The sequence below is a fragment of the Heterocephalus glaber genome, unplaced genomic scaffold (assembly GCF_053883595.1).
Source record: "Heterocephalus glaber isolate CG9 unplaced genomic scaffold, H.glaber_assembly_v1.0 deba00001600, whole genome shotgun sequence".
NCBI classification, from domain to species: Eukaryota; Metazoa; Chordata; class Mammalia; order Rodentia; family Bathyergidae; genus Heterocephalus; species Heterocephalus glaber.
This window is the reverse complement of record NW_028258372.1, coordinates 46,097,390-46,122,364: the sequence shown is the minus strand read 5'-3', so window position 1 is coordinate 46,122,364 and position 24,975 is coordinate 46,097,390. Positions and strand designations below refer to the sequence as shown.

General features: G+C 47.4%; 1 protein-coding gene across 11 annotated transcripts in view; it reads right to left on the bottom strand.

Annotated features, from left to right (window-relative positions):
* Positions 1-626: 626 nt before the first annotated feature.
* Positions 627-24,975, bottom strand: part of Traf5 (TNF receptor associated factor 5) — a 43,330-nt gene continuing 18,981 nt past the window's right edge. For 5 of the 11 annotated variants that reach the window (XM_021242289.2, XM_021242288.2, XM_087194031.1 and 2 more), the window contains 10 exons: positions 20,594-20,812; positions 19,326-19,383; positions 15,524-15,625; positions 12,775-13,047; positions 12,274-12,351; positions 11,917-11,991; positions 8,840-8,932; positions 4,745-4,885; positions 2,995-3,163; positions 627-2,313 (listed from right to left, as the gene is read on the bottom strand). In XM_021242289.2, the coding sequence (XP_021097948.1) occupies positions 1,736-2,313; positions 2,995-3,163; positions 4,745-4,885; positions 8,840-8,932; positions 11,917-11,991; positions 12,274-12,351; positions 12,775-13,047; positions 15,524-15,625; positions 19,326-19,383; positions 20,594-20,811 (1,785 nt within the window). In that variant the 5' untranslated portion in view covers position 20,812 and the 3' untranslated portion in view covers positions 627-1,735. Of the gene's footprint in view, positions 2,314-2,994; positions 3,164-4,744; positions 4,886-8,839; positions 8,933-11,916; positions 11,992-12,273; positions 12,352-12,774; positions 13,048-15,523; positions 15,626-19,325; positions 19,384-20,593; positions 20,813-22,600; positions 22,728-24,975 lie in introns of all 11 variants that reach the window. The other 6 variants (XM_004861993.4, XM_087194035.1, XM_087194033.1 and 3 more) reach the window with 3 other exon arrangements.

The following is a 24,975-nucleotide window of genomic DNA, read 5'->3' as shown; positions in this document are numbered from 1 at the left end:
GGCTCTGGAAAGGTGGGTTTTAAAGCCCTGTGCCTGGAGATCCCTGGGCAGAGGTCAGCAGATGCCTGGACACCCGAGTCTGCAGCCTAAGAGGAAGAGGTAGTTGATGGTGGATCGACTGTCCAGCTGCCACAGGAAGCCTTTGTGCCTCACGGCTCCATTTATACTTGTATTCAGGACTGGCACTTGAACCTGGCTGTTAGTATCTCTTATTTCCCCCCAAATCACCAAATTTAAAGGTTAGGGATCAAGATTCAGACCTATTTATGGATTAATATGTGTACAAACTCCCCACCCTACTGTGATCCTTACATAGCTTCCTAGAGGAGGATAGTAACTCCCTCTCTATGCCTAGTGTATTGTGCTGCTGTTGTTGTTTTTGGTCTGGAACCAACATTAAACCAAAATGGAAATAAAATTTTAAATGTACTGATGCAGAATAAAAATAATTATATAAAATGAGAGAAAAATAGTTTACATGGATTCACTTTAAAAAATAAAAATCAAAACTCTTATGAAACACTGTTTTCACTTAATCACTATATCAGTGATAGAGCCCGAATTCCTAAACAAAGCATACCATGACATACTTTGTATACACTGAAGTTATGAACAGACAAAGCCAGTATTTTGCAAGTTCACTTTAAAATATTCTCCAAATCAACTGCTTAAAACTAATTACAACATGCATGATCTTCTGCTCCCAGGAGACAGAGTGACCTTGGACATGGTTAGAAAGAGACAAACGAGCAGAATGCCCCAGTCCAGCCTTGTGGGTTACAGGGTGTGTCTGGTTTGTCTGAGGTGATGTGTTGATCACAACTGTACGAGAGCTTGCCAGGAGCCACAGTGTAGTTCTCCAGTACAATTCTATTGTGCATCTATTTCTTTGAATTTAATCCTCAGGGATGATACCTGTGGTATATGAGTCTTTAGCATCTTGAAAATTCCTCAGGAGAAAGTAAGAAGGTTCCTGTCATTCCTAGAAGTGAGTTATACAATTCATGGCTCATCAGTGGGTGAACTGTACAGAAATTGTAAGACGTGCAGTTGCCCTTGGGCCCTGGGGCCATGGACTTGTCCTCAAATACTCAGGAGAACCAGCCCATGTAGGAGCAATGCAAGGGGCATAACAGTGCATTTCAAGTTAAGAAAACACTACTGTTTGGGTTAAGCTCAGGCTTATCAAGAGTCATTGGGCTCATCTTGATTCGAGTATATGTAGATCTATACGGAACGCGATCACGTCTGTTCTTCAGAAAGGAGTTTGGACTCAGACAAGAAACTTACAAGCTTAAGTACATGCCCATTCTCACAGCAATGTGTGACTTCAAACTGTCTCCAAAAAGAACACGAGCTCCTATGTTTAGATCCGATTAATGCCGAAGCATTTTCAGCTGGGAATTCTGCTACCTTTGTGTCCTCAGGGTTAGAGTGGAGTACCTGAGACACTGCACTAAGCACCAATAAGAGACAAGCCTCAGACTTCACTTTAAAGAAATCTTCTGTGAGATATAAAATATAAATAACAAGAAGGTATTCTAAGAGTTCTAAGTTTTCAACTGCAGCAGAGTAAAATGTATGAAGAAAACAGTACTTTGGAAGTTTTCAACTAACTTCAAAGATAAAAGACAAAAAGCCCAATACAAGGGCGCACTGAGTCTAAACCCAGCACGTGCGTCCTCCTCCACGCTTCTGGACTCAAGAAGTTTTCTTATCACTCCCTAAACGGGAACTAGAGCTCTTCCAGGTCAGTCAAGTCCACGGCCACTTTCAAGAACAGCGTGTCATCTTTAATGTAGGTGTTCCTGGCATTCTCCAACGTGGAATGAGCCACAAAGCGGGGGCAGCCAGATGCAATGTTCATGTCCCCATCGGGTTTCTTAAAACTGCTGCTATTGGGGTCAGCTTTGAAGGTCTCCATAATGTGGTTCTTTTTGCCACTCTGGTCCAAAAGCATCAGGGTCACCCTCTGCCTGAATGGCCACTGCAGCAGTGAGTCAAATTCTCCCCGCATCACCACAAAGTACAGGGACAGGTGTGTGCCCTTCCCGGACCCGTCCCCATTCAGATACGCTCGAGCGCAGAGCCGGTAGCCGCAGCGGCTGGTGTAGAACGGCTGGCTGAAGACGGACACCGTGTGCCCATCCACTGCCTCTCTCTTCTTCACCTTGTAGTCTGACACCTTCCAAATGAGCTTCCCGTTGTAGCAGGCACCCTCGAGCAGTTTAAATCTCTCTTCATTTTTATTCAGCTGTGCTTTATGAATGTTAATGTGGGCATCATGTTTGTTAGTCTCCCCTTCTAAAACAACTGCAAAGGAAAAAAAAAAAAAGGTTTCACACAGCTGAAAGGTGTCTTTAAAATCTGCCCAAAGAGGAATTTTGTTACCTAAAAAGAACTGGTCAAATTTGATATCCTAAAGATGAACTGATCTCAGTGTTCCCCTGTGGACCACTTGTTAATGTTAACTCAGTGAACACCATGTCTTAGCAAAGTGGTACCAAAAAATGGGAATGTGTACTCTTAAGGGAAGCCTGCCAAGGTGGGGAGAAGACACTTAAGCATTTGCCTGGTATGACTGGCATGAGCATGGTGAGCTCACCCTTTTCTAACCAGGATGCTTTTGTTTTTAACAGTGCTGAGCCTTGAGCCCCAGGCCTCGTGCTCACTAGGCAATCGCTCTACCCTTGAATGCTTCTAAATAGTCAAGCCCTTTAGTTTCCCCATACCTGAAACAGTCATCCCACCACATCTCTCCCTTAGCTTTTTCATTATTTCCCACTCTCCTTCAAAATCACTACTCCCAGTGTTTGGGATTTCCCACTCTCTTTCTAGCTGTTGCTGGTTCCATTCTGGGCCTCCCTGCTTTTTGCCTGAGCAGCCAGAATCTCACAAATAGCAGACTCAGACTTGTTCACCCCGAGAGATGGGACCACAGGCCCAGGTGTCTGCAGAAAGGTCACCAAGAGAGACCTAGAATGTTAGACGCACCTAGTCGTCGGTCATTGGTTTCTAACAGGGTGATTTTCTGCCTCACTGCATCCACCGCATCCACCAAAGTCCTCATGTCAAGTTTATGCTGCTGCTGGCTAACCGTCTGTGAGAGCTGACATACTTGAGCTTCCAGCCAGGCTGACTTGTCGATGTGACTGGCAAGCACCTTTTAGTATAAAATGGGTATTGAGATATTTAGTTAATATTTTAATAATTCATCAAGATTAAATTTTTTCAGACATTTCACATTTAATCAGTTCATGAAATGAAAACACAGTCGAGAGGAGAAGCTTCAGTGAGGATCCCAGAAAGGAGTCTTTAACTGTCCTCCTCTTCTTCCCCAGCGCCTGTTCCAGTCCTTGAGCTTCTCTTCAGGGCTCACCACCCTCAGCCCCTCTCCGCGTGGTCTAGCCCATCCCTGCTGTGCGTGCCCTGGCTGCCCTCCTCCTCGGGTCTCCCAGTTCCCTCTTGCTCTGAGGCAGAGCACATGCCCGGCAGGCCCAGTGCTTCCGCGCTCTTGCTCTTAGGTGAGAGCAAACCACCTCACCTTGCCCGTGCGCGTTAATGTTGATGGGGCGGTCTGCGTATTTAAGGAGGTCAGAATTGAGACAGTAGCATATGAGGGATTTCTTTTTTTCTGAACACACTCATACACAAATGTATTTACCTGGACATGCATATGTATGCAGTTGTGTACATATGCAATATATGTGCATGTGGGTGTACACATGCATGTACACATGTGTACATGCACGCACACATGTATGTGCACACACATGCATGCAGGTGCGTAGACGTGTATGTGTGTACATGTGTATATGCACATGTGTATGTATGTGTGTGAATATATAGAGAGACACCAAATGTTGAAATTAAATGGCCTAGATTTTCTCAGATAACCTAAATTTCAAATCATTGCCTTGAACCAAAATAAAAGATAATTTATTGATAGATAAAGCAGGGAGACAGATTGTTCTCAAAGCGGAAAAGGGATCAAGAGGTGAGGGGTGGGGGGAAAAGGGGTGAAGACGTGCAATGTGCATGTACCAACTTCCCACAAGGAATGTAAACATCATGTACATTCATGTACTAATGAAATAAATCATTGCCTTGAAATCTGTTCTTATATCTTCTTTACATCTTGAAATCTTTCACTATAAATTTTATAATGACAAAGCCATATTCATCAGAAATCCATTTGATTATTTAACATTCATAATTAACAAGGCGTTTTTGACTACATTTTAGTGATGTTTTCAGCATTTTCTTCCCACAAGAATAGTTTCACTTTGTTGCCTACAAAAGCAGAACTACAGATGCTCCCAATGAATTAGAAATAGAGTAATAGTCACACAACATTAATTAAAACCCTAATTGCCACAGATTATACGAGAGTATTGTATAAATGTTAAATTTACTGAGATCATTAAATGTACTGGGGCTAGGGCAGAGACGATCTCCATTCTTAGGAAATACTGGTGTGTGGAGAGGTAAAGGACAGTGACGCTGGTACAATAAATACTCAGAAATGGTTTAGAAAAAACAGGTGGGTGGGGCCGAGGGTGCAAATGATGATGTAAAGGAACAGAACGCCGACCGGATCAGGACACACAGATGTTCCCCGCACCCTCGTATTCTTGCAGTTTTAGGCCATATTTGAAGTTACTTCCACTTGAAAAGGTAGAAGGAAAGCCTCACTGCCAAGGAAAGCAAGACCTCCGCTCTGAGTGGAAAGGCCGCTCCTCACCTGTATGTTTGAGAGGACGCTTCCGTTTTTGCCAAACAGCTGTGCAAACTGCTTGAACTCCTTTTCGAATTTCCTTACAGTTTCTGCTAGCTGCTGGATTTTACTTTCTTTTTGTTCTAGGCTCTTATATAAGTCAGAAATCTAACATCAGAAATGTGAATAAAGAAAAATGAGGTCATTGAAATGCATACATACAAGTTAAAATAGTACTTGCAGGTAAGAACACGTTTCTAGGAATATATATATTTCTAGGAAAATATTCACAGGTAGATTCCTAAATAATTCTAGGAAAATATTTTCAGGTAGTTTCAAAAACTGAGATACACAGAATTTCATGTCAGCATGTTCTCTCCCTTGCCTGTTATGATGGTTCATCTAACGGCAGTGACATCACTTGGCTGAACTTACTGAACCGGTTCATTTCATCCACTTGCTATGCACTTATTAAATAGCCACAGAGTGCTGATACCCACACCTCATTAGATGTTATCCACTCACTATCCATAGTAATAATGGCTTAAGTTTGCTGAATTTCCACCACATCTGTTATGGTTTATATCTAGATGTCCTCCAATGCCTCATGCACTCGTGGGTAGGGCTTTGGCGAGGTGACTGGATCACGGGGCGTGATGATTTATAGCTAAAGGTGATGGGAGGTGAAGGCTGGTCTAAGGAGGTGGGTTGCCGGGGACATGGCCGGAAGGGCATCTCCCTCCGCTGCTCCTCCCTTCACTCTGCTTCCTGCTGCCCTGCTGGAGCAGCCATCCCCTGCCATGCCATCCTGCCTCTACTGTGGACTGAAACCTGTACAAACTGGGAGTCAAAATAAAGGTCTCTTCCTTTAATTTGCAGATGTGGGTATTGTGCTACAGCAAGCAGGGAAATAACTAATACAACACTTACATCCGTGAGCGCTCTTAATCCTCAAAGAGCCCTTAAGAGTTAGGTATGGTCCCACTTTTTCAGATGAGGAAACAGACGTATAGAGTCTGAGTAACCTGTCCAGCACAAAAGCTAGCAGGTGGCAGGCAAAATACATGAAGAGAATATTGAGAATTTGTAATTTATTTGAAGGAAATAACCAGAAACCCAAGAGTGGTTCTACACAACTCTTTACCCCACATCCATTACATGCAGTGCCTGCCAACTTTAACTCCTAACACAATACCAACAGGAAACTGCTAAATCCATCTTTCATTTCCTCATCTCATTTTAATATCACTGCAACCTTTCTTATTTCTCACTGGGTCTGTGACAGATAGCTTCCTTCCTAGTCCTATACCTTGTTTGCTGACACACACCAGAATATGAGTTCTTAGGAGATGAGGCTGGCATGGATCTCACTGTCCCCTGGAGCCCAGCACCTGGATGGGTGCCTGGTGCCAGCTTAAAAAATACTTGTTAAGGAATGAATGTATGAATGCTCTTTATCGAAATATGTATTTTCCTGCACTGAGCCATATCCCCAGCCCTTTTTCCATTTCTTATTTTGAGACAGGATCTTGCTAACTTGCCCAGGCTGGACTCAACCTTGTGATCCTCTTGCTTCAGCCTCCCGGAGTACTGGGATTGTAGGCTCGCTCCACTGCATCTGGTTCCCTGTCTTTAATCTTGTTCTCCTCCAATTCATATTCCATACTGTGACCAAAATAATGTGAAGGGACAAGTCTGGCCTTGTGCCTCCCCTTCAGTGGCTTTCTTTCAAAGGCCACCCTGGGCCCCAGTCATCTGCCCCTGGCCACTCTCAGCCCACGTGTTCCTGCCCAGGAAGACCCTGCATCTCTTTGTTCCCGTCAGGCCTATTCCCTGATACTTCCCTTTTCAGCCAAACTACCACTTCTTAAGCTGCTGCTCGAGGCCACAGCTCCGAAATACTTGCTGACTGGCATTCTCCACCCACCCGCCTCAAGCCGCACGATACCCTGTCCTCCTCACTGTTGTAACTGCTTTTGTGGCTGCGGTTTGGCTCCTCCATTCAACTGTTTCCTGGGCCGCATCTCCTCACTTCTTTACCCCCGAGCCTGGCTCGGCTCCTGGTGCCCGGCCAGGCCCCCAGCCCCACCTGCCTGCGCCTCTCTCCCCACCCTTACTTCCGCCCACCTTGCTGTCACGGTGCCCACCTGAGTGAAGAGCCTCCCGCCCACCTGCCCTCCGACTCACGGCGCCACGTCACTGCCAGGCTCCCTGAGGCCGGCTCTGCATCCCACTCACGTGGCCGCGTGCATGCCTGCACCTCCAGCACCCCGCGGCCGCTCACTCCTGAAATGCCCGTGCTGAGAGCTGAACTGGATGACCTCACCTCCCGCTCCCCACACCTCTGCTGACAAGTGTGGAACGGGGCAGAGAGGGCAGAGCAGCTTCCCAAACCGAGGGCCCGCGTGGAGCCAGCCTGCAGGCCGAGACCTTTGCTCTCTCTCCAACATCTGTCTTAGTTTTTAAAAAACCGAACAATTATCTGATCAAGTATTTTCCGACTTAAAACCCCCACTGGCCCCTTATCACTGGTAAACATGAGTTCGAACTTTTGGCCCTTACGTTCGTTTTGAAATGAGGCCAAGTATGCATGAATAAAACAATAATTGAGCACAGAATGTTAGAAACTCCTGGACTCCATGAAAGGCAACTGCAGTCTGAGTCCAACATAACAGCCTCCAGCCACTCCCTGCCTCACTTTGGGAAGCATCTGAAAATCTCAGCGCTTTAAGCCAGCAGCATCTGGTTTGCCTCCCTGCCTTGGAACAAGCTCTCCGTTTTTGGAATCCTCCTGCCACAACACCGTAACTGACCAATCTTTTCTTCCCTCAGATGCAGCCTGTTCGTCCTGCCTTCAAAAGCCTCCCACAATGTCCCCAGAGTTTTCTGCTGCAGCCTCTGTAGCCTAGGCGGTTATGCTGTGTCCCACCAGGCACAACACCTTGTCGGTTTACATCTGTTTGTGTTCCCTGGCTCAGCACCCCAGCGATGCACACTGTCCCTGATGTGGGAGGTGTCTGTTGGATGCATGGATGGATGGGTGTGGCAACTGTGCAGAAGGAATTTTCAAACAGTTACTGGGCAACATACCTTCTAGTCCTTCCACCAAAGTTACTGTTTCGTTGGTCTTTCTAACTTCCTCCAGGATCGGACTCTGGAGAACTCACATGCCCACTTTAGGACACAATCAGACATCATAAAATAATGTGCAATAGTAAATTCAACTCCTTCCCCAAAGACAGTTTCTTCCCACGAGGGCTTAAAAAGTCTGATCCTGCTGGGCATGGTGGTGCACACACACCTATAATGCCAGCACTCTGGGAAGTCCAGGCAGGAGGGTCACATGCCGAGGCAACCTAGCAGTTTAGCAAAGTAGTTTCTTAAAATAAAAAACTTTCAAAAACTCTGGGGATGTAGCTAAGTGCAAAGGTCCTAGATTCAATCCCCAGTACCAAAAATAAAAAGAGAAAAAAAGTCTGATCTTCTGAGGTGTTCTAACAAAATAATTAACTTTCGTAATCACCACTCATTAGAATCATCAGTTATTGAAGTCTATTCTGAATGCTCCAGGAACTGCGGCCTAATTTCACCTGATAAGCACAGTTCAGTGAAGCATGTAAATATGAAATAAGCCCACATTTATTGTGTTACAAAGCTTCTCAAAGGCAGTTTAAACTTATTTCTAAATTACTAACATCTATAATGCCTAGAAGAGTCAACTGGTGTCTTATGGTGATACTGACTTAACTTTAAAACATCCAACATCTAAGTGCCAGGTAGTAATCAAAAGGTTTGTGTCGAGGCGGGAAGATGTGCCATGAGGAGCACTGGACCCAGAATTGAGGACACGGCTTCAGGCTGAACCCTGCCACTGCCACGGCACACACGTCGCACTCCTTTGGGCTTAGTTACTACACCTATGGGATGAGAGGGCTGGAACCAAGAGTCTCAGAGGTGCTGCAGGTCCTAATGTTCTGATTCTGCTGGCCTGCCTGGCCGCCGAGGAGAGAGACACCTTCCTTCAGGGAACCCACACCGAGCAGGAGAAGGAAGGGCGGACACAGAGCAGGCCAGGCCTGGCGATCCACTGCCTCCCTGCAGATGTGGGCCCCTGAAGCTCACCTGCTCCTCCAAGCAGAAGTTCTTCTCCAGAACCAGAAGCATGTGTTCTCGCAAGGCTGACTGTCCATGCTCTTGCAGGTTCCCTCGCTTACCCTGGAGGACAAACACAAACAAAGTCCAGTTACTGAGAGGCCCCAAGAATGAAGGGGGCAGTGGGATATTCTGCTGAAGCAGAACCTCGGCAGCTTCGCTGCTTTAATTGTATAGATCCACCCATCTCCAGGTGGGTTGCAGCAAAAATGATCTTACGTCTCTTTTCCAGCTTTGGGATTCTACAGTGCCCACAGGGCAATCTTAAACTTAACACAGAATCATGCCCGTATCAAAACTCTTGGCCCTGATTTTCTTCCTTGCCCTTCCTGTGAGTTAGGTGTAATCACTATCCTCTCTCAGCAATTCCCTGTGTCCTTGGTGGATTCTCTTGGGTTAATTTTCAGCCTAGGATGATCTCCCTCCCATCAAGCACATGTCTACGCTGCCTCTCACCACTGCCCTGTTGTCAGGGGCAGAAGCCTGCAACCTAATTTCAGCCCATGCAAACTAACACCCATAAAAGCGTAGAATAATTGTGCAAGAAGAAATGGTTACTTCTCCCTTGATGGTTAAAACACTTATTTGCAGACAGCCTGTATCACTAGCAGAAGCCAAGGTTAGTGTTCCAGGTGGTCCATGTGTTCTAAGCAACGTTCATCACCAGTTTCCCTTTAGTTTAGGGCTGGCCCCTCTGGCGACAGGCTGTCCCAAATAAGGTTCCAGAGAACAACTCCCCCAGCCACCCCCAGCTGTGGTACTGAGGTAAGTTCTAGAATCCAACCCAGACAGAAGTTTGTGCCTGACTGTAAAGGTCTTTTTCAGAGCTGAAAGGCAGTAGTGCATTTCTGTGCTTAAAGGAAAACCCTATCATTTCTTCAGCTAAGACGATTACAGACATTCCTCATTTAACAACATGTTTAATGACTTACCACACATCTTCCTTGGTACAGTTCTGTACATCTTATTTATAAAGCCTCAATGTCTTTTTCTGTACAGTATATCTTGTTTATACAGTAATTTCTGCTGATTGTACTGCATAGTACAGTACTATTGTTTTATGTTCTGTTATATATTACAGTACTGTATGTAAGAGTTATGCAAATAAAAGCAAAGTCATCAAGCTGGAGTTTCCTTTGACCATTTCTTTGTTCTGAATATTGTCATGTACATACTCTATGCAGTTCCTCATTTAGCGACCAATTAAGTTAGTGACCTAGTCATAGGAACTGAGCTCCCCTGTAAAAGACAAATGTCTGTACTGGTTTGATAGGGTCAAATTTATGCATGCTTTGCCCATTTTTAAAAATGTTTTCATTAATAGTTTTTTGTAATAAACTTACGTTAAACAATGTAGCAAGATGCAGAATGAGAAGAACAGGGCTCTTCTCTCCATCTGCACACCCAGTTCCCTACGCTTACACACCAGTCAACAAAGGCAGGCACACAATGTTAACACAAATGAGACCAGACCACACCTATTTTTTTACACATACCTCATTCATTTTTATCAGATGTAGATTATTAAATACGAATATATTTAAATATGAATAATATATCATGATACAACTAGTACTTTTGTGATGAACTTACCAGTTGTTTTTAGCTTTGGGTTTTTTGGTATTCAAACAGTATTATAACATGTACCTTGTGTGTATGTGTGCTTGCGTACATATGTATGTGATCACTGTACACTTATGAAAGGATACTGTGACATAAATTCGTAGCAGGTTAGTGGATGGGTTCACTTTTTATGTTCATAGATACAATCAAACTACTCTTAAATCAGTGAATATTATAAAATGTCTTAGTCTTTGTCAATTTGATGATGAAAATCATATTTCTTGTTGTAATTTATATTTATTTATAAGTAAAATTGAGCATCTTTTTGTACATCTACCAGCCAGTTGGATTTTTCTTGAACTGTCCATATATTCCTTTTATTGTTTTCTATTTATTCATATAGAGGAGCTCTTTGTATAATAAGGAAAACAGCCCTGTTTTTGTCTGCTTAAATGTTTCGAAGCTTTCCTTCCAGTTTGTGGTTTGCTTTTTTTTTTTTTTTTTTTTTTTGGTACCAGGGATCGAACTCCAGACCTTGCGCTTGGGAGGCAGGTGCTGGAACCACTGAGCTAAATCCCCGGCCCTGTGGTTTGCTATTTAACTTTATAGATTTCAAAAATCAGGAAGAAGCTTAAAATATCTGTGATGAAACTTATCAAAATGATGGCTTCTGGCCTTGTGTTAGTCATCTCATAAACAGCTTATTTATTTTAAGAGTTTAAAAATCCATTCATCTTTTCTTCTAGTATTTTTATGATTTTAAAAATAAACTTTATTTTGGAGCAACTTTAGCTTTATAGAAAACATGGGATGATGATACAGAGCATGATATATTTCAATGATTTAAACTTTGATCCATCTGGAATCTGTTAAAAGCCCTGAAGTAGAGATCAAACTTTATTTTCTTTGGATTTAAATTTATTTTATATAACTTGCTGAGTAATTATTTTAAGGCTACAGTAAGCCCCCAACTTATGAACGAGTTCCGTTCTGGGAGCAAGGCTTGTAAGTCAGATCTGTCCATAAGCACACCTGTGGAAGTTCAGCCTCTGGTTCCTAGCTGCTTCACCAAGACCAGTCTAAGTGTTGCCAAGAAGGTATTTTGTGGATATGATGAACACAATCAGCCTATCTCACATAAAGAAGATCATCCACCCATACTGTGGGGAACCCTCATCCATGCAGGTGGAGGCTCACGAAGGAGAAGCACTTCTTTCGCAAGGCTGCAGCACAGGAACCCCAGCCTGAGTTTCTAGACTGTCGGCCTGCTCTGCCCTGCAGATTTTGGATTTGTTAACTTCCACAACTGCACGAGCCAATTATTTATATACAGGTGTTTCTGTGTAGAATTCCAGTATAAGCACAGTATTGAAATTGTCTGGATTCTAAGTCCCTAACCGTGAGTGGAATCGAAGAGTAGCATGGACTTGCCAAGCGACTTGCACACTAGGATGTAAAGGCAGAAACAAACAGGGGTCCCATACCTGTACAGCACAGCCGTAGGGCTTGAAAGGACAGTCTTGTTCGGCTTCTGGACACACAGCAAGATGTTCATCCACCTGTAAGATGGGCAGCCTCACGCTAGGGAAACGCCACCAAATCTCCACGCCTGGAGTGGCTGCTGAGAACAGGGCGCCCCAGGGCAGGAGAAGGCGGGGCCTGCAGACGAGAGCGCCTGGCCAGGAAGAGCTCAATGGGTCCTGAGGAGAGTTTGCAGAGAGAGGCAAGGGAGGACCCGGACGGGGCTCAGCCCTTCACATTTGGGTTCTACCAAACACACACCGCAGGGAGTGCTTAAACTATCTTATGTGGAACACACGGAGAGGATTATTTACAGTTACCTCGGTTCTTGGAATAATCTGCGAGCACTTGTTGGGACATGATACTGGGTACTCAGGACACAAGTTCTCCTCGTGATTCTGAAACAGAAAGTATGCTGAGACGAGACCAAGACTCCTCTCTTCCGCCTCGCTGCGCATGCAGACCTGTCTCCTGGGGATATGCGTCTGCAGCTCGCCTTCCACAGGCATTTACAAGATAGTCCCCCAAAGATTAAATGAATTCAATTAAAAAACTAAATGTTCTGAGTGTTTACACAGAACGTCAGAGACCACGGGGCTCTAAGAAGGAAGCCTGCGGAATTAGCAGGTGCCTCCTTTGGCATCTGGAAAAGGTGCCCACACTCGGCCTATCCAGTGCAGTCACAGTCTGCCGGGCAGTGTCACTGTCACCTGCCTGTCACCAGGCTCACACCACTCCTTCCACGTGCAGCAGCTGCTCAATGCTAGCTTCGCCCGTGATAAATGAACAGCATCCTGCCAAGAAGGCTTTGAGCTGCAGACCTGATTCTGTGCAGACAGCTTCGGCCAAGAACTTCCAGTGTCCCTCCCGCCTACTCCACCGCGACTGCTCAGCAGAGTGTGGTCCCAGGAAGGAGACTGCCCTGTCACCTGGAGACTGACTACCACTACGTCCTTTTTGCAGTAAAGGCACTTCTCCTCCCGGAACTGGCAGCTTGTGCTCAGGTGCTCCTGCAGGTCTCTCCGGAGCACGGCTTCCTGGCAGTTCTGGTTGGAACACGGAATGGCCTGGAACAGGCACTGCTGCAGGTGGTCCTGTGACAGACAGCAAGAGGCCAGTGGGCTGCTGGAAGGCCCCAAGAGGGAGAGAGCAGGGCCAGCTGTGCAGAAAGGCTGGCACGGGGTGGGAGATGTGGGGTCTTAGAGCTGTCAAGAAGGCCACCCACTGCCTCTGCAGAGGAGAGGCTGCTGGGACTAGAGGCTACAAAAGGCACCTTGCTTGGCAGGAACTAGGAGAGGGGCCCATGGGGCAGGGGAAGTGGCCAGGTGTATTTCAGACCCGGGGACTGCTCATCATATTGTTAGGTCAGTTCTTGGCTCTTTTCCTGAGGCCTGTCAGTTAGGTTCTTTGAGGACATTTTTATTTCTTTTGTGCATTCTCCATCCCTACCTACAACCCCTGGCCTCTGCACTGCACATGGTGGAAGATGGCGCAGAAGGAAAAGAGAGAAGGAGAAAAGGACCTATCCTGACTTAATGAAGGAAAGGAGAGAACTGAGGAGAAAAGTGACAGGTCCCCCAAGTCGGACCCCGGCCCAAAGAGGCCTGCTCCCCACATCCACGGGAGCAGAGGACACAAGAAGCCGCAGCCGCCCGCTGCTCCCCACCACCCTGGGTATCAGCCAGCCCAGCCCAGCACCGCCCCGCCGGGCTCTAAAATCTCCCACCCGTCGGCCAGTGCCCCCTCCCTACCTAAACTCCCCTGTGCCAGCCAGGCACGCCCTCCTCACAGTGCCAGCGGCCTTCTCACCCTCAGCCCTCTGCACCCAGACGGCAAGAAGCTCATGGCATGTTGCTTAGCCTCTGCCTGCCTCGGCGGTCTCGTTGTGCCTTGCTCTGACCTTACAAAAAGGAGCGGGGAGGAGGTTGTTCCAGAAGCAAGAAAGAAAAGGAGACAGAGGAAACTCAGGCTCATGGGCCTAGGAGGAGCCGAGAATTCTCTGCCTTGTAAAATCAGAAAATACTCCTAACCAGAGGATTAGAGGTCTGTAACATAGGATTCTTCACATTCTGGATTTTTTAAAGCAGGTAGGTCTCAATAAAAACCACTGGATCACTGCAAGTGACTGTGATGCCCAAGCTCCTCAAATCCTAGTGAATGTGTTTTCCTTTAAAACAGAGTCGGCAAGCAAACTATTCATTCACATCTTGTCTGTGATCACTTCCCTCTGGAGCTGCAGAGCTGCGTCATCACAACCGAGAGTGCACAGCCTGCAAAGCCTAAAATATTTACCACCTGGCTTCTACCAGAAACAGTTTGCTGCCTCTTCTCTGAAGGAAAATAGAGGGAACAGCTTTCCAGCAGCTGGATAAAGATGACAGCTATTTTCCTTCACCACTGGCAGTAAGAAACAAAGGATGATGATGACAGTCAAAATCTATATCTTCTCCAAAATCAACTGATCCTAGCCCTCCACTCTTACCAGGCCACATTCACTGAACTCTGCCACCTTTCAGAACCCATGCCTTGGCACACGAGGGGAGGGGACGAGGAGTGAGGGGAACCCAGAGGAGACAGGTGGAAGACGCCAGCCTGGTTCTCCGGAAGGTTCTGGTCTGGTCCCTCCAGCTGTGGTCCATCTGAGCCCCATTTCCTTTAGGCTCAGTGACAGCAGTGTTGGCAAAGAGGCCCAGGTCTAGGGCCTGCCATCAGAGCAAGTGGCCAAGGGCTGTCACAGGACGAGAAAGTTCTGTGACCCTCCAAAGCAATCCTTGGCTTCACCAGGAAATCCTTGTTATTTATCACCTCAGTGCCTGGGGGTTTGGAGGCACGATAAAGAAAAAAGCTGAGTCGCCTGAAATACACGTCCAAACCGGGTGGGTGTGAGGGGAAAATGTCAGCAGCTGCCAAGTAGTTCCCCGGAAGCCCAGAGATACCTGAGTCTTAGTCACCTGAGTGCCATCCGGCGGGCCACACTGCCAGCTCCTCGTTAACAGCCTTTGTGGCCAGATAAAAGCACAGCTCGGTGGTTTCCTTTGACAGGAACTCAACTCCCCCTCACTTAAACTTTCCCTACACCTGTTTGTTTGTGTCCCACACCAACGAACGCTTCGCCTTTCAACCACATCCTATGGCAGGCAGGCCTGTGTGATCTGCTTAGGTCACACACTGGCAGGCAGGCCCACACCTGAGCTCCAGGTGAGAGCACAAACACTCCACAGTCATGCCTGGCTCCTACCCCAGGGACCCCAGTCCTTCCCAGTTCCCCCCAAATGACACATCCTTGCCTGACTATTTCTTTTGCTCAGCATGACTCACACCTTTCTTGGTCTGATGACCCCTAACCCACACTTTAGGGCCTGGCATACCCAGCACGCCCTCCCAGTGCCCCCCACAAAATGCACCTCCTCATTCACACCCAGGCCTGTGATGTGCCTTGGCAGCATGTGGTGCAATCCAGGAGGAATCCTCAGAGGGTAACCCAGGCTCCCTCCACCCTGCCCACCCAGGAACTGTCTCATAAAGGGGCCTGATACAGAGGTGGCAAAGGCAAATATTGGTCATACCAACCTGATATCGTCCCAGAATCATCTTGGCATTACATCCAGGGGCATTTTTGCAATACACATATAAATTGAGGACTTCTCTTTTGCAGCAATTGTCTTTAAACACCTAAGAGACAAACATGTTAGGTCTCATGTACTCCAACCCTTTACAGGAATGCAAATGAAGCTATTATTGGTTTGGTCTTCAAGCATATCTCAAAAGTCAGATGGAAACTTCCACACAGCTTATGGAAATATCACTATCACCATTACCCTAAAAGGAAAGACTGCCTCAGAGACATGCTGATACATTCTGACAAGCCAGGTAACTCCGTGCTCAGCACTAGGGAAATCTCAAGTGAACTTCACCCCACACAGTGTGGACACTGGACATGGACCTACAGGACTGAACGTTTGCCCTGCTGCATTTTGGTCTTGCTTTGGACCCATTCCTGTCTATCTTCCTATTTCTACCTTTATTTTGTGCCACTGAATGTTGGAAGCGTTTCTTTTCCTCTTTACAGGGGCTTGCAGCTAAGAGTTTGCCTTAAATCTCAGAGGAGACTTTGGATTTGCACTTTTCAGCAGTGCTGAAACTATTAGACTTTGGTAACTCTTAGAGAAGCACTAAATCCCTTCTGCATAAAGGGATGCACATGAAATCTTTTGGGGGGGCAGAGGCGGAATGTTATGGTTTGTGTCTAGATGTCCCCTCCAGCCTCAGGCACTCCCCCAGAGATGGGGCTTCACGGAGGTGGCTGGGTCTAGGGTGTGTGAAGGTGGGTCAAAGGTGTGTGCTAACTGGATTAGTCCACTGATTGGTTCAGCGTTGTTCTGGGTGTGGGTACCGGGAAGCCCCGCCCTGGGTGTGGGTGGCACCAACCAATAGGCTTGCAGCCTGGATAGAATATAAAGGGAAAGACAGAAGACAGGCTGGCTGCCTTCTACCTGCCACTCCCTGAGCTGTTTCTCCTCCGCGGCACCCACTGCCATGCCCCTGCCTCGGAGCTGCCGATTGTGGACTGAAACTTCTATAAACTGTGAGCTGAAATAAACCTTTCCTCCTTTAATTTTGGGTGCCAGGTATTTTCTCAGCAACGAGAAAAGTAACTAAGGCACCTCTTCTCGCAGGAAACTCATTAGGGTATCCTAATGAGAAAGCGGTGTGGACTCGCTATTTCAGCACAAGACAGGGCTTGGCAAACTTTGCTGTTAAAGGGTCAGAGAGTAAACATTTTCAGCTTTCCAAGCCACATCACAATCATCTCTTGCCGAATTTCAACTCTGTTATACACAACACTGAAACAAATGTTTCAATAAAACATGCGAGGACACTGAAATTTGAACTGACTCTAAGTTTTGTGTGTCACAAAACATTATTTTGATTTTTAAAACAGATTTTTATTTTGAAATAGTTTAATACAAGGAGGTACAGAAATAGAAGGGTTGCCATGCATCCTTCTTTTGATATTTTTTTAGCCATTTAAAAATGTAAAAGCCATTTGTTTAGCTCACAGGCCAAGCAAAAATATGTGGCAGCTGGATTCCCCCCAAGGTTGGGTACATCGATCCCTGGTCTAGCGGGTGCAAAACACATCTCAGGGAGGGCAGAGAAAGAGCAGATTCAGGCCAGGTGCTCAGGAAACGCTTCCTGGAGGTGACGCCTGAATCTGGGCCACAGAACACTAGATGAAGAGAAGTGCATGTAATTAAAGAGAAGCTTTAAGGAGACAATTTTCATGTGAAACAACAGTTTCTGTTACGACTGTGTCTAGATGTCTCCCAGAGCCTCACGCTGTCGTAGGGGCCTTTTCAGGGGGCCTGGATCTAGTGTGTGATTACTAAGTCAGTCCGCTGATTGGTTTGGCTTAGTTTTGGCTCGGGTGCGAGTGCTAACCTTGCCCTAGGGTGGGCAGCCGCACAGGATGTGAGGGACAGAAACAGGGCGAATGTGTGCTCGCCTGCCTGCTTGCAAGGATCATTTCTCCTCTGCGATGCCCTCTGCCCTGCCACCCTGCCTTGGAGCTGCCGACTATGGACCGGAACCTCTACAAACTGTGAGCAAAACAAACCTTTCCTCCTTTAACTTTGGGTGTTGAGTATTTTGTCTCAGCAACGAGAAAAGTAACTAAGATATAACATAAAAATAACAAGGAACCAAAAGTCAAAAAACAAATTAGATAATTGGATTTCATAAAACAAAAAAAATTCTGCTTCAAAGGATACCATTAAGAAAATGTAGATAACCCACAGAATGGGAGAAAAATATTTGCAAATCATATATTCCTAAGAAACTTGTATCCACAATGTACCGTATAAAGAACTCTTACAACTCAACAATTAAGACAACCCAACTTAAAGATAGGTAGAGGAACTCAATAGGCATTTCTATAAAGAAGATAAACAAATAGTCAATCAGAACATGAAAAGACACTCAACATCTTTAGTCATCAGGGAAAGCAAACCAAAGCCACAAATACATAACACTTTACACCCACTAGGAAGACTGTAAATGAAAGACTGGGAACAACCATTTTTGAGGAGGCATTGGAGAAACTGGAACCCACATACAACACTGGTAGGAATCCGTGGAATGGTGTAGTTGCTTTGGAAAACTGCCTGGCAGCTCTCAGAATGTTGAACACTGAGTTACCACATTGCCCATAATTTCACTTAGCTACACATCCCAAAGAAATTGTTACAGCTGTGTCCAGATGTCCCTCAAAGCCTCACTGAGGCATAGGTGGGGCTTTTCAGAGGTGGCTGGATCTAGGGTGTGTGATGCTGGGATTAAGGGTGTACACAGTCCACATGGTTTGGCATCCGCCCTAAGCTATCTAGCCTAGATAGAATATAAAAGGGACAGAAAGAAGCTGCTATTGTCACTTGCTTGCTTTTGCTGTCTTTTGCCTGCCATAAACTTTTTCTCCTCTGCCATGCCACACTGCTCTGTAGCCAGCCAACTATGAACTGAAACTTCTGCAAACTGTGAGCTAAAAAAACCTTTCCTCCTGTAACTTTGGGTGTTGGGTATTTTGTCTCAGCAATGAGAAAAGTAAAACAGAAACAAATACAGGTCCACATAAAATCTTGTACATGAATACTCATAGCAGCATTATTCATAATCATCCCAAAGTGGAAACAATCCAAACGTCTATTAACTGATGAATGGATTTTTTAAAATATAGTATAGCCATACAATTGGATGGTATGCAGCAATAAAAAACAATGAAGCACAAAACATTTTATGACATGGGTGAATCTTGAAGATGGTAGGCTAAGTGAAAGAACTTAGACACAAGGCCACACACTGCATGATTCTATTCACATGAAATATCCAGAAAAGGCAAATCCACAGAAGCAGAAACTGATTAGTGGATTCTGAGAGCTGGGAAAGAAGGGAAGGGAGTGACTCCCACAGGCGAGGGGCTTCTCCCTGGGGTGACAGCGACACCAACCTGCGAACACACCGAGACCCACTGAACTTCTCACTTTCAAAGGTAGCCTTTATAGAACGTGAAGTTTGTCTCAATAAAGCTCTTACTGAACAAGGAGGAAGTTTTAGGGATTGACCATACAAGAGCGTGAACTCAAGGAAACAGGACGCCCCATTTCTCCCAGCTGCTCAACATGGCTGAGCTAGTGCGGGAAGGCGCAAGGAGCAGGCAGGAAGGCCCTGGTCAGTGAGGTGCAGGAGCCTCTGTCCAGCAGGCCGGGGAGGAGGAGGCAGAGCAGTGTGGACTCCAGGCGCCCTCAACCACTTCCCACTCCCAGCCCAAGGACCCCGCCTCTCCTCCATCACTAGACCAAAGCAGCGATTTTCTTACCTCCTGAGATTTGATCACCTCTTTATCTACAGGGCAGATTGGCACTGCGTTTAATTCTCTGAAGAGAAAAACAGAAATAGAGCCATGGTCAGTGTCCAACCTCCACAGCTCTTCCCAGAGCGGCCCAGTGCTCCAGCCACACCCCATCCCGAGCACGGCGTTGCCCCTTCTTCACACGTGGTCCCTACCTGGAGGTGCCCCACTGCCCCTCCAGGAAGCAGTCGGCAGAGCCCCCAGCCAGGGTTAAGTGCCCTGGCTTCTGACCCCACTGTGCAGCCTCCACCCCCTTTACTAGACTGGGACCCCTGGCAGGCTGACACTGTCGTGCTCCACACTGCGTCCTACTCCTCAGCTCTAGACACTGGAGCTTGCTAAGCAAAGTGCCTGGGAGGCACAGTGCCGCAGGGATGAGAATGTGCTGTAACTCCTTCAAGGTGGGCAGGGTATGCTTGCCTCACGGCCTGTGGAAGCCCCACCGCATGTGCAGTCTCTCCAGGTCCCCTCCTTAAGATGGGACGACCCGAGCTGCTGCAATTTGGAAGCTGGATGTCTCCCAAAGGCCCGTGTTAAAGGCCTGTCCCCAAGGAGCTGCTATGGGGAAGCAGGGCCGGTTGGGACGTCTGTGAGACACAGAGACCGTGGCTTGGAAGGGGGCAGTGGAACCCCAGCCCCTTCTTTTCTCCTTCTTCTGTTTCCGGGCTGATGAGCTCAGTGGTTTTCCCACACACCATGACATGATACGCTGCCTCACTGTGGGCCCCAAATGGTGAGACCAATAAATCATGGCCTGGAAACCCCAAAACTAGGAGCTAAAATAACCTCCTTGTTTTATTTTATTTATTATTATTTTTTTTAACCTCCTTGTTTTTTTAAGTTCATTGTCCTGAGTACACAGTGATGTAAGGCTGACCAACACACAGGCTTCCAGCTGCCCGGAGCCCAGCAGCCATGGCGGCAAGGTACGGATGGAAGGACAGCACCTCTGCCTCAGCGCAAGGGGCATTCAGGGTAAGGCGGGCACAGGCCACCTCCTCACAAAGACTGCACCTGTGGCCTGCTGCCCCTCCCAGGACACGTGGGGCCTGGATTCTAAGAAAAGGTGAATATGCATAAGTGAGGGCCAGAAATGTAGACTGCTCTCAGGGCCTAACATCGGGGGCTGGGAGAGCCCCTCCACGGTGGCCCCACAGCCAGGCACACACTACAAACACCGTGCCTGCCGGCGGCTGAGCAGCCAGGCTGGCTCCTGGGGGCTGTCCTGCCCTCACCTCAGGGACAGGATGCAGTGCTGGCAGAAGCGGTGCCCGCAGCCCGTCTGGTGGGGGTTGTGCAGCACCGAGTGGCAGAAGGCACATTTGTAGCGCTCTTCCAGCTGCTCCACAAACCAGTACTCTGCGTTGGGCTCAAAGTCCAAGGAAATGGAGTTGCTGGAGTTCTGGCGGATGAAACCACAGGGGACTCCGCCTTGCTCCTCCCAGTAAGCCATCCTGGGGAGTCAGGGGAAGAGAAGGAAAACTGAATGTGAAAATACCCACTGCAGCCCTCAGCTATTTAAAGACTTGATTCATCATCAGTGAACATCAACCACATGGCCACTCTGTTACGATTCTCCAGCAACAATATTAACTTCCTGCCACTGGGGGCTCCTGCAAGCGTGAGGTGATTTTGAGGCTGATCCAGATGACTTCTAGCAAGAATCTATGAGACGTAAGCTCTTTGTCCCTCAGCCTTCCACAAGGTGCTAAAAATCCTGTCTTACGGCCACAGGCCCAGACTAAACGTGGCCAGGTGCTAACTACATCACAAATCGTTACCAACTTTTCTTCGAGATGGAGGGAACCGAAACAAGTGTTTCGTTAACACTTTTCGGAGCAAGAGTCCTGCACAAATACCGGCTTGCCGTCCACCTTCAGCCCTCCCTCTGCACGCGCAGCTCTCCCTCCGCCGCAGCAGACCAGGCTGCCGAAGCCCGCCCTCACGTGGCGCTGGAGGAGGTGGGGTCTTGGCAGGTGATGAGGTTGTGCGGTGGAGCCCTCATGAGTGAGGTCTGTGGCCTTGCAGGAGACCAGAACTCCCCTCCCCTTCGTGCGGCCACACCGCAGGGCAGCGGAGGGCCCGCCGGAACCTGACCAGGCTGGCACGCCGATCTCAGGCTCTGGCCTGCAGAACTGTGAGGAATAAACCTGTCACTTACGCTACGCACGGCAGCCCAACTGAGGCGATGCCAAGTCACAGCTCTTCTTGCCTGAGCTAACTGCGAGCCAGGAACTGCTTTCTCCTCCACTCCATTCTCTGTGCTGGAAAGCCAGGGTGATATCTCCGAGATGCAAGTATGGTCAAGTTACCTCCCTCACCTCTCAGTGGCTCAGTCACGCTCTGAGGGAAACATCTGCCGTGCTAAGCAGGCCACGGGGCTACATCCTTCCCACGGCGCCGCACTCAGGACCTCCCTCCTTCCTCTTGATTCCTGCATCCCAGCCACACAGGCTTTGAGGTCTCCCACATGCCAGGCTCTCTCCTGCCGCAGGGCCTGTGCACCTGTGCACCTGTGCTGCCTCCATCTGGAGGGTGTCTTCTGCCCTCCTCGGTCTTCTTTACTTAGTTAACTTACACTGCTGCTTCCGCTTCCAAGGGTCCTCGTCTTCCCACAAGCTTCTCTTCCCCTGGCCTGACAGCAGACAGCCCTACTCGCCTGTCTGTAAGACGCCATGTGGCCTTGGGAAGGGTTGGGAATGTAGGTGGACGAGGAGGAAGATTTTTCACTTTATAATCCTTCTGCGTTTCTGAACATGAGTGCATTACCAACTCAAAAATAAAAATATGAAAATAAAAACAACACCCACCAAGTCATACTGCTCATTAAATCAGGCTCCTTTCCCCAGAGCAGTACCTGGCTTGGGATCAGAAGTGCACTGTGTGTTGTCTGAGTTCCTCAGTGGTGCACAGTTTGCGTCCACTCCTGCTCATCACTGCATTTCCCACTTGCAGCCCTGCCCTGGCCTGGAGAACAATTCAGCTATGGGTTGAATTAATGTTTCTGAATTTTTTGGAGGAACTCTCAGTAGTGCAGCTGTATTAGTGCTGGCCTCTAATACAGAGAATTTTAGCTCCTTTTTGTGCAAGATTTCCCCCAGCTTTAAAACTGTGATGAAAGCTCTAGACCTTCCTCACAGATGCGAGGCCTGGGGTCCTTGCAGGGGATTGGCCTCGGCCTCAGGCCTGTGTGGTCTGATGGCCCCTGAGCCCTCGTCTCTCCTGCAGCTGAGGAAGCTCACCTGGGCCTGCAACCTTGTGTGGCCTAACGAGTGGGGCGAGAGAAACGGCCCCACCTGCCCTCGGGTTGTCTGCTGGTGTCTTCCCCACGCCCTGACTGGCCTCTTGTCCAGCTGCAGCGCTCGGAGTCTGTGGTGTGGCCAGGGAGAAAGGAGCAGAGTAAGCAACGGGCCTCTTCGGGCAAATAAGCCTCCTCTCTGGGAGACGAGAGGGTGTTTTCAATCCTGAGGCTTGAGGTGAAAGCCCTGCCTCTTCCCTTCTGCCTGCTTCCTGTGAAGCTCCCAAGGGTGGTAGGCAAGCAGTGTCAGGCGGGACTATTCCCCTTTCAGCATGGTTTGCCCTTGGGGGTCTAACTGAAGTTTTCATTCTGAAGAAGAGGCACAGCACACGGTCTGCAAGCATAGGCCTCATGACCAAGGCCCTTTTTGTGCTGGCAGATGGGAACAACCAACCTCATGCTGGCCCCGAGGGAGGTCACTGTGCCACACCCTGAGCCCTGTGCCACGTTCTGCACCCCTCTGGGACTCCTTACTGGGACCAGGATGTGTCTGTCACACAGCAGCTACACATGGACGCTCAGAACTGCACCCTAAAGTGGCAGCAGGGACAAGGGCCAATGGTACTCGAGTCCCTCCACGGCCTCTGTCCTCCCCCCTGTGTGAGGATCCTCTGGGTTCATCCACCTTTCTCTTTAACTGTAGTTCTCAAACCTTTGGGTCTTACTTTTACAGTTGCTATGGTCTGAATATCGCCCCCCCAAATTCCTGTGTTGGAACCTAAGAGCCAAGGTGACAGTATTACCAGGTGGGGTTTTAGGAGGTGGCTAAGTCGTCAGGGTAGAACCCTCGAGTGCCAGATAAGCAACCCTAGCAACGAGCAGGTGGCAAGCTGGCTTGGCTCCTGCCCTTCTGCGTTTCTGCCATGTGAGGCCATGGCAGCAGGCACCATCTGGAAATAAGAACCTGCACCGCACACTGTGCCTGCTGGCCCCGTGATCTCTGCCTCCCAGACTCCAGAGCAGTGAGAAACAAATCTCTGGTTTTCACAAATATCTGGTCCGAGGCATTTTTTAAGGTATTTATGAACTGTGATCATATTCTTAAAAACCGAGGCCCCAGCCAGGCTTGGTGGCATACTCTGGGAGGCTGAGGCCAGAGAATAGCAAATTCAAACTCAGGCTGGGCAATTTAGCAACTTAGTGGGATCTTGGCTCCAAATTTAAAAATTTTGAAAAGGTCTGGAGATGCACATCAGTGTGAAGGTCCTGGGTTCAATCCCTAGTACTTCCAGAAAAAATATTGAGGTCTTAAAGACCCAAAGACCCATGGTAGCCAACACAGTCTCGAAGGGGAAGAACAAAGAGTGACACTGTTTGATTTCAAAACTTATTACAAAGCTACAGTAACCAACATGGTGTGGTATTGGGGAAGAACAGATGAACAGACCCCTGGAAAAGAAAGAAAAGTTCAGAAATACACTATTTCCCTGAAAATAAGATCCAACCAGAAAATAAGCCTTAGCATGATTTTTCAGGATGCTCCTAATATAAGCCCTACCCCAAAATAAGCCCCAGTTAAGATCATCAGCTAGACAGACGCATTCAGTAGGTCCCTTGCAACACATGATGGAGGAGTTGAATTATAAAATAATATTAATATATAACTAAACATAAATATTATTGACAGTAATACTTAAATGATAATATAAATTATAACTATTTGTAAACACCCAAGCAGGCACCTTTGAAGGAGAGGTAAACAGCTATGTGAACAGATGAACTCTAGACTTACTGCCGAGTGACCAACTGGAGCACAGACAGAATGCGTGAGTCATGTGTGCACTTGATAATGGACAGACATGGTTGTGTCTAATGTGAATCTTCATAACTCAATACATCATGCATTGTAGCAATGCACTACAATTAGGCTACAGGGACAAGTACTCATTTAAGGGCGGTCTGTTGCTGCCAGAGAGGTTGGGGCCAATGGTTCCACAGGAAGTGGAGTCCCAAGAAGCTCAGGCCAGGATTTGGGGTCTGGAGAGGTATGAAATGTGGATTTCTGTACATGGAAAAATAAGACATCCCCTGAAAACAAGCCCTACTGTGTCTTCTGGAATAAAAATTAATGTGAGATTCAGTCTTATTTTTAGGGAAATACAGCCCCACATAAATACCATTAACTGATCCTTGGCAAACCAACAAAAGAAGCGATACCCAATGACGAAAAAATAGTGTTTTCTTTCTCTTTTTTTTGGTTCAGGGGATAGAAGGACTTGCGCTCGCAATGCAGGGGGTGGAGCCACTGAGCTAAATCCCCAGCCCTAAAGACAGTGTTTTCAACAAATGTCACTTGAACTGGACACTGACATGAAAAAA